The sequence below is a fragment of the Terrapene carolina genome, unplaced genomic scaffold (genome assembly GCF_002925995.2).
Source record: "Terrapene carolina triunguis isolate 2854851 unplaced genomic scaffold, T_m_triunguis-2.0 Scaffold784, whole genome shotgun sequence".
NCBI classification, from domain to species: Eukaryota; Metazoa; Chordata; order Testudines; family Emydidae; genus Terrapene; species Terrapene triunguis.
Window position 1 is genome coordinate 142,421 of NW_020665135.1, and position 9,965 is coordinate 152,385.

Genomic DNA, 9,965 nt, shown 5'->3' on the forward strand with positions numbered 1-9,965 from the left:
GAAAGCTTATGCTCTAATAAATTTGTTAGTCTCTAAGGTGCCACAAGTACTCCTGTTCTTTTTACATTAGTCTTATTATTCAATGTATGCCACATATACCCTTCCAGTAAAATAACTTTATTACAGAGCTTTGGAGCAACAAACCAGGACAAGCACACCCACTTTTGAGGAGTCCACTCGGTACAACCTCTGGTGTCCAATAGCTTTCCTCCCGCCCAGCCCTCTGGCTAGAAATCTGAGGTAGCCAGAAGGATCCCATGGGCAATATGGGGAGTGGGTTAACCTTTCATGTCCTTGCTTCCAAAGACTGTTGGTATGCAAATTTTAACAATTTTTCAATTAAAAGATCTGGACAATGACGTTTCTTTTTCTTTCTTAAGCAAATGTATTAGACTTTAATATATCACATTTTCCTGATTTATCCAAACAGTTTGTATTCCAAGTTGAATAAAACCAGTATCTGCTTTTTTATTTTATTTAATCCTTCTATTTAATTTTGAACTAGACTGTCTTATGAAAATATTAAACACAACAATTCTGGCCACAAGACAACACCACAAGACAGGACATAGATCACAGAACATAATTCCTATTGTGCCAGCAAATGCATGGTACGTTGAATGCTGTTCAGCTGGCATCAGTTTTCTCTGATTATCTGAAAGACAAAAGAACAGAGGTCTACCCCTTCTGGGCAGTCAGTCGTTGCTTAAAATATTTCCTCTGCCAGCCTTTCCTCTGCATCCCTCCCAACGAACAGTCCCTGCCAGAGTGAGAGTCCATTTCCCTCTTGGTGTGACGGAGAGACCAAAGTTACGGAAAGGAAGTCAGGACTCCTGAGTTCTGTCTGTCATCCTGCCACTCATTCTCTGTGTGACTGTGGGCAATTCATTTCTCCCCATGCCTCAGTTTGCCTATCTGTATAATGGGGATATGTTCATAGTGGTTTTCCTTTGCAAGGTGTTTTTAAGATCCTTCAATGAGAGGTGCTACACAGGATGATGATAGTTACTGATGAGAATTACTGATCTCTGCTCTCTTAGCGACTGCCCCATGTGCCTGCAGAAAGCTTTTGTGTCTCTCCTCAGTCATCTGTCTCCAGATTTGTCTGTGTACTTTGTACCCAGCCATACTGGGCATTTACAAACCCTATAGAGATCTAGGCATTGTCGCTACTTTTCTTCCTAATCAACTATAATTGTTAAATATACACAAATACACAGAACAGCCAATTCCTCTGTGACTCAGCACAGAGCACAAGAGTTCTCAACTCCCTTTGGGAAGGTCCCTTAATTACTGTTTACTCATAAAGCTGGATGAAGACCACAAAAGTGCAGACAGGCTTGTCTCCAGTCTGTTTACGTCCAGATGCCGCTTCTCCCCTAGAGGCAGAGTGACCCCCCGGGATTGCACAGAGCTATTTTATAAACAGTGCTCACCCCGGCGTTGGCTCTCAGCGTGGGATGCTGCTGTGGATGCTGGGGTAAGAGACGTGTGAGACAGGGCTAACCGAGGGGGATTCCCAGGGAAGAAGCTTCCGTCTCAGAATTCACAGGTACCCATCTCTTGCTAAGGAGCTCACTGGCTCGACAAACCCAGTGCAACGTGGGTGTGGTGGGATAGAGAGTAAGTCTGTGGTCCTTTCTGCTCTGCACAACCATTAAACATTCCAGGGCCCTTGCCATATGGGATGAGTGCCCTGGCTGATGGCCTCCAGCCCAAAAGTGGCTGCATTTCAGTGGCGCAGGGGATCCTTCAGAATGAAAGGTGTTAGTAGATTTACAATAGAAGACCAAATTCGGAGGCTGTGATCCATATTTTGCTCGGCCCCACTGAGGCAAAACTCTCTTGGAGTTAAAACTAAGACCTAAGAAGCCAGCTATGTTAATGCACAGACACTGTCACATCCTCCTCCTCCATTTCAGGGCTCTAGCTGCCAGGGCCGGCTCTAACTTTTTTGCTGCCCCAAGCAGCAAAAAAAAGCGCCGCCCCCCCCGAGGCCCTCCCCGCCGAGTGCCGCGCCCCGCGCCGCCCCCCACCGAGTGCCGCGCCCCGCGCCGCCCCCCGCCGAGCGCCGCCCTGCCGGAGTGCCCCCCCGCGGAATGCCTCGCCGCGCTGCCCCCGCCACCCCAAGATTGGCCGCCCCTTACCAGGCGCCGCCCCAAGCATGTGCTTGATTGCCTGGTGCCTGGAGCCGGCCCTGCTAGCTGCTACCAGGTGGGTGGAGGAGGGAGGATGCTAAGGACTGTTGCCTGACTTTTATCTGCTGGAAAGCATAGCGGTGGAAGAGCTCCCCACTGGAACAATTATAAGAATTTTTCAACATGGGCGAGACATCTTGTCTCCTAACTTCGTTTGAGAAGTTGGCTGAACTGTTATGCCTGAAACTTTCAAAAAAAACAATTCAGCCGGAAGCTGACACCCAGCGTGGGAAATTTCAGTCCACACTGTTAAAGTTAAGTATCAGAGGGGTAGCCGTGTTAGTCTGGATCTGTAAAAAGTGACAGAGTCCTGTGGCATCTTATAGACTGACAGACATATTGGAGCATAAGCTTTTGTGGGTGAATATCCACTTCCATTTGTGAATCCCATTTAGCTACGCTCTTTGCTCCATGCCATGCATCTGACGAAGTGAGTATTCACCCACGAAAGCTTATGCTCCAATATGTCTGTTAGTCTATAAGTTGCCACAGGACTCTTTGTCACTGTTAAAGTTAGGCAAACTTATCAGCAACTGAAAATGAGGTCTCCTAATTGAACGTGTCAGACAGCCTTAATTAAAAATGTTGACACTATCACCACCTACAATGGCTAATCCATTTGTGAATCCCATTTAGCTATGCTCTTTGCTCTAGTAATGTCAGTAACTATTTTCTTTTATCAGTGTTATATGTTAAGACTTTCAATGTAATTGAATGTTCCCTTGTTCGTGTGTTGTGAGACCAAGTAAATATAAATGCCTGTTTGACTTCCTTTATTGACAAATTCCTAGGGCTTACGGTCAGAAGAGAGCATTAGATCATCCATTCTGAGCTCCTGTATAACACAGGTGATTAAATCTCACCCAGTTACTGCTGTGTTGAGACCAATGCCTTGTGTTTGACTCAAACCTGGTTTATACTAGGATTTTAGATCATAGAATCATAGAGCCACAGGGTTAAAAGGGAGCACAGGGGTTATCCAGTCTAACGCCCTGCTGAGATGCAGGATATATTATGTCTAAACCATCCCAGACAGATGACTATCCAGCCTCCTTTGGAAAACCTCCATTGCAGGGGCTTCCATTACCTCCCAAGGCATCTGTTCCATTGTCCTACTGTTCTTACAGTTAGGAAGTTTTTCCTGAGATATCATCCAAATCTGCTATACTACAGTTTGAACACATTGACTCGTGTCCCATTGTCCCACCAGCCGTGGAAAGAAAGAACAACTTTTCTCCATCTTTTTTATGGCAGCCTACTCCAACTCATCACTTCCCTGTTTATGTATCTAAGGATCGCATCATCCCTTTTGGCCACAGGCTCACATTGGGAGCTCACAATGAGTTGGTTTTCCACAGGGACCCCTACATCCTTTTGCAGGTCCATAATACAGGCCCTAGTCTATGGGTCGGGCCTGCCTTCCCTGTTCTGAGAGGATAACTTTGCATTTGACAGCATTAAAACATTTTATTTGCATGGGCCCAGCTCACCAAATGCTCCAGATCAATGGGTATGACTGCCCTGGCCTCCTCATTGTAACCACTCTGCCAATCTTTCGGTCATCCGCAAATTTTACCTACAGTGATTTTCTATTTGCTTCCAGATCATTGATGTAAATATCAAATAGGCTTCAGTCTAGAACTGGTCCCTGCAGAACACCACCACAAAAACCTCCATTGACTGACTATGGACCATTGACAGTGGCTTTCTGAGATCTCTCAGTTAGCCACATTTTAGACCATTTAATGTGTGCTCTACTGATATTGTATAGTGTTCATTTTTTATCTGCCTGTTTTCCTCACTAAATCAAATGCCTCAGAGAGACTGAACGTACGCTCTCATTAAAGGATGAATTGGGTTTCTTTGACAAGAATAGCTTTCCATAAACTGTTTTGTTGACTGGCATTAATTATATTCTGAGACTTTTGTTTGAACTACTCCCCTATCAATTTGTGGATGATAACCAAGCTGGGAGGGGTTGCAAGTGCTTTGGAGGATAGGATTAAAAGTCAAAATGATCTGGACAAACTGGAGAAAGGGACTGAAATTAATAGGATGAAAATCACAAAGGACTAATGCAAAGTACCTCACTTAGGCAGGAACAACCAGTTTCACACATACAAAATGGGAAATGACTGCCTAGGAAGGAGGACTGCAGAAAGGGATCTAGGGGTCATAGTGGACCATTAGCTAAATATGAGTCAACAGTGTAATGCTGTTGCAAAAAAAGCAAACATAATTCTGGGATGTATTAGCAGGAGCGTTGTAAGAAAGACAAGAGAAGTATTTTTTTCTGCTCGACGCCGTGCTGATTAGGCCTCAACTGGAGTATTGTCTCAAGTTTTGTGAGCCACATTTCAGGAAAGGTGTGGACAAATTGGAGAAAGTCCTGAGAAGAGCAACAAAAATGATTAAAGGTCTAGAAAACATGACCTATGAGGGAAGATTGAAAGAACTGGGCTTGTTTAGTCTGGAAAGGAGAAGACTGAGAGGGGACATGATAACAGTTTTCAAGTACCTAAAAGGTTGTTATAAGGAGGAGGGAGAAGAATTGTTCTTCTTAACCTCTGAGGATATCACAAGAAGCAATGGGCTTAAATTGCAGCAAGGGAGGTTTACTTTGGACATTAGGAAAAACTTCCTAACTCTCAGGGTGGTTAAGCACTGGAATAAATTGGCTAGGGAGGTTGTGGAGTCTCCCTCATTGGATATTTTTACAAGAAGGTTAGACCAACACCTGTCAGGTATGGATCGGTCAGCTTGTAACTCTGGTGTTCATAACTCTAAGGTTCTCCTGAAGATGCTATTTAACATCCTACTTGCCTGCTAATGGACTGGAAAGTGTTTCATCACCTCAGGAGATATGAGTTCATTATACTGCTTCTTTCCAAATGCAGAACAAAACTATTTTTTGAATTGTTTCTACCTTTTCTGCAACATTAACAAGTTTCCTTTCTCTGCCTAGTAATTGACATAAACCCTTTTCAAGGATTTCGTTTGTTCTTAAAATACTTAATAGTCTCCTTTTGGTGATCCGTAGCTTTGCCAAGCATGGATTTTTCCTGATGTCATTAATGTCGCTTATCAAAATTCATAAATTCTGATTTGCATTGCTTGCTATCTATTTTTCCTTTTTCTCATTTGTTATATATTTCTCCCCCACCCCCCAGTTGCTGCCTTTAGTTTGCCACTGAACCTGGGTTTTTATCCAAAGTTGTCCACTTTCTTGACTCTGCAATTGTGATTTTTAGCTATCTAGTAAGTTCTCCTTAAAGAAATCCCAAGTTTCATTCCCATTTTTCTCTCTACATTTTTCCTCTCAGTCAGATTTGCTGATAATTTGCCTCATCTTTGGGGATTAGACCTTTTTGAAGCGTTAAGTATTGATAGCTATTTCTGCTTGGGAACTGTTCTCGGTCCATTTGAATGAATGAATTCAATGAATCATTTAAATTCTGTCTTTGTCTCTTCTCAAAACTAAACAGTCTCAGATTTTTCATTCTGTCCACGTATGCCAGCCTCCCCCATTCTCACAGTCTGTCTCAGAAACCCCCTTTCTATCAGCTATATCCTTTATAGAGACTGGGTGACCAAAACTGAATGCATGCCCAGAGCAGGTTATTCTCCATCCTATTACTGAGGCATTAGAACATTGTTTTTGTTTTGGCCACTACTGTGAATGAGCAGGTGTTTCCGTGGCGCTGTTATCAATGACACACAGGTCTTTTCCCTGAGGTCTGTTCTAGTTGGGATGTTTTCCCCGGCACATGTCTTGGCAAAGCTTTGGTTTTTTTCCACTCTCATATTTTCAGTTCCTGGGTGAATGGGAACAGAGAGTCCTATGGCACCTTTAAGACTAACAGATGTATTGGAGCATAAGCTTTCGTGGGTGAATACCGACTTCACCAACCCTTCCACGTTCATCCTGCTGGGCATTCCTGGCCTGGAGATGGCCCATGTCTGGATTTCAATCCCCTTCTGCACCATATATGTATTAGCTGTCTTGGGGAACTTCACCATCCTGTTCATTGTGAAGATAGAGCTGAGCCTCCATGGGCCCATGTATTATTTCCTCTGCATGTTGGCTGTCTCTGACTTGGTCCTGTCTACATCTATCCTACCCAAGACGCTGAACATCTTCTGGTTTAATTCCAGAGAGATAGATTTCAGTGCCTGCCTCACCCAGATGTACTTTATCCATTGCTTCTCATCGATGGAGTCTGGGATATTCGTGGCCATGGCTTTTGATCGCTACGTGGCCATCTGTGATCCCCTGAGACATTCCACCATCCTGACAAACCCTGTGGTGGCCAAGATCGTCCTGGCCGTGGTGCTGCGTGGGAGCATGCTCTCGCTGCCCTCTCTCCTGCTGGTGAGGCAGTGGCAATATTGCAGAACCAATATTATCCCCCACTCGTACTGCGAGCACATAGCTGTGGTGAAACTGGCCTGCACTGACATCCGCGTCAGTAGTTACTACAGCCTCTCTGTGGCATTCTTGGTGACTGGTCTGGATGGTTTTTTTATCACCGTATCCTATATCCAGATCCTCAGGGCCATCTACAGGCTCCCCACAAAGGACGCCCGGCTTAAGACTTTTGGGACCTGCATCTCCCATCTTTGTGCCATCTTAACCTTTTACATCCCAAAATTCTTCTCCTCCCTCACACACCGTTTTGGCCACAATGTGCCCCTGCATTTCTTCATTCTTAGTGCCAACGTTTATCTTCTGGTGCCCCCATTGCTACATCCCCTCATCTACGGGTTGAGGACCAAAGAGATCCGCGACAGGCTGCTCCAGCTCTTCACTCAGAAAGGGGTGTAAATGTTTCTCCTGGTGCTCTGGCGCTCAGAACGAGCTCTGCGCAGAGCTGACTGGTGACTTGGTCCTGGGCCTTCTTCACTGAATTACATACTGGGAAGTCAAGGAGACATTAAACCCTTTCCTGACCTTACTGTGCTGTGTCAGTTTGACAATGTGGGGAATCCGTCTATGTACAACTCACTGGGTTGCCACCTTTCTAATTGCCAGTAAATGGACCCCCGAAACCCCTCCTTTTCTGCCAAGACTCCACCCCTGCTTTGCCTCTTTCCCATTAGGCACCACTCCTGTCATTTGATCGTCTTTTCCCCTCCCCTTTTCACTCACTTGAACATTTCCACCTCCCTCCCCCACTCTCTGCTGGAATGTAGCTATTTCAGATTTTTTTAGGGTGGCAACTTTAACCATGATTCCAGTGTCGATTTATGCTCTTGAAAACTCTAGTTTATTGGCAGATGAATTAGCAAATATCTGGTAAGAGCACTGTATCTTATTCCTATACGAAAGAAAGAAAATTAAATAAGTATTAGATCCACTCATCTCTAAAACCAATGTTGTCTTACATCTTGTAGCAAATCACATAAGGGACGCTGGTTATATTTAAATTTTTAATATATATATTTACTTTGTTACTAACTCTGTAGAGAGAGAGACCCTCTGTCAGGACTCTTGGGTTCTATCTCGGCTGTGAGAGAGGAGTGGGGTCTAGTGGGTTACTGTGGGGCAGATTCATGTGGGTTCAATATAAAAACATCAGGAGGGCCATTCTTGGTAAGATCAATGGTCCATCTAGCCCAGTATCCTGTTTTTGTACTTGTGACATTCTGTACCTTGGGGGAGCGTTTTGTAACCCCCATATTCTTCATTTTCATATAATCGTGATCTCATGCATAAAGCATGCCTTGTAAGGTATCAGGGGAAAGGTTATGACCTTCTGAGAGTCATTTCTCTGCCCATATATGTATATCATTAATGCATATGAAAATATGAGAATTGTGTTGTATTGTGGTCACTAAAGTATGCTGTAAGTTGGGGAATCAGCCAGATATTAGCTCCCCAGAGGCAACAGCAAGGAAAGTAACCAGTGTCCGGGTGGGGTATCAAATAGCCCATCAACAGCCATTGTCCATCAAAGGAGCTACAATGCAATGACTCACCTGCATGAGGCCACACCAGGGTAATTGCTCAACCTTGCTTGGAGAGACTCAGCAATGCCCCACAGACATGCCTGGACTTGTGTTCTACAAGCACATGGACTGAGGGTATAAAACAGGCAGAGTGAACACATACTGGGCCTTTCTCCTGCCCCCACCTCTGCTGCAAGCAACCAGGACATTGAGAAGAAGACAAGACTCCAACACAGGAGATTGGCCCAAGTTTAATAACAAACCTGTATATTAAGGACTGCAATATCCAGTGGGGTGAGAAAAACTGCTTCATCTAGTTGCTGCCCAGTCTAATAGGGTTGAGAGTTTAGACTGAGTGCTTAGATGTTATTTTATTTTAGTAACTAATCTGACTTGTTGTGCTTTGACTTATAATCATTTAAAATTTATCTTTATAGTTAATAAATTTGTTTGTTTATGCTACCTGAAGCAGTGCGTTTGGTTTGAAGCGTGGCAGAGGCTCCCCTTGGGATAACAAGCCTGGTACATATCTCTCATAAATATACACAGGGTAGCAGTACTGAATTTCCTCATCTGTAAGGGGTTAATCAGTTCAATTAACCTAGTTGGTACCTGACGAGAAGGACCAATAGGGAAAGAAGATACTTTCAAATTTGGGGACGGGGGTGGTTTGTGCTCTCTTTGTTTGTTCCCTCTCTGGACAGAGAGAGGGTCCAGGCAGGAAAAACATCTCCTGGAAACATACCTGAAATGAGCATCTAAGATTACAAAAATTGTAAGGAAGGCAAGGAAATGTATTAGATTATCTTTTGTTTTAGCTTGTGAATTTTCCCTATGCTAAGAGGTAATTTCATTCCTGTTTTGTAACTGGAGAGCAGAGTCAGAGGGGAATCCTCTGTGTTTTAAATCTTTTTATTTACCCTGTAAAGTTACCTTCCATCCTGATTTTGCAGGTGTGATTCTTTTACTTTTTAAAAAAAATAAAATTATTCTTTTAAGAACCTGATTGATTTTCAGTGTCCTAAAAACCAAGGGATTTGGTTTGTGCTCACATTATAACCAATTGGTTAGTATATTATTCTGAAGCCTCCCCAGGAAAGGGGGTGAAGGGGCTTGGGGGAATATTTTGGGGAAACAGGAACTCCAAGTAGCCCTTTTTCCTGAATTTTTGTCTAAATCACTTGGTAGTGGCAGCAATACCGTCCAAGGACAAGGAAAGGAATTTGTGCCTTGGGGAAGTTTCAACCTAAGCTGCTAAACATAAGCATGGGGGTCTTTCATGTGGGTCCCCATATCTGTACCCCAGAGTGGGGAGGGAAGCCAGACAATATCAATTTCTTTGTTAAATTGATGAACTCAGGGTATGTCTACACTACGGGATTAATCCGAATTTAGATAATTCGAATTTGGGAAACAGGTTGTATAAATTCGATTGTGCGCGGCCACACTAAGCACATTAATTCAGTTTTTAACCACATTAATTCGGTGGTGTGCGGCCACACTACCCCATTAATTTAAACACAGTAATTCGGTGGTGTGCGGCCACACTAACCCTAATTCAAATTAACAAAATCGATTTAGGCGCTACTCCGCTCGTCGAGGTGGAGTACAGAAATCGATTTTAAGTGCCCTTTAATTCGAATTAACTGGCTCTGTAGTGTGGACGGGTGAAGGGTTAATTCGGATTAACGCAGCTAAATCCGAATTAAAGTCGCAGTGTAGACCAGGCCTCATATAAGCTTGCAGCGTACAGCGCAAGACGGAGGTGCCTAGGGTTGTGTCTGGGACCAGAGATATTGGCTAGTGTCATTCACTTGC

At 43.9% G+C, this 9,965-nt stretch overlaps 1 protein-coding gene across 1 annotated transcript in view; it reads left to right on the forward strand.

Annotated features, from left to right (window-relative positions):
- The window catches only part of LOC112121410 (olfactory receptor 52M1-like), a 14,758-nt gene extending 7,735 nt beyond the window's left edge, over positions 1-7,023 (forward strand). Inside the window, exon 2 of the mRNA XM_026660467.1 lies at positions 6,079-7,023. Within this exon, the coding sequence (XP_026516252.1) occupies positions 6,079-7,023 (945 nt within the window). The remainder of the gene's footprint in view (positions 1-6,078) is intronic.
- Positions 7,024-9,965: the final 2,942 nt, after the last annotated feature.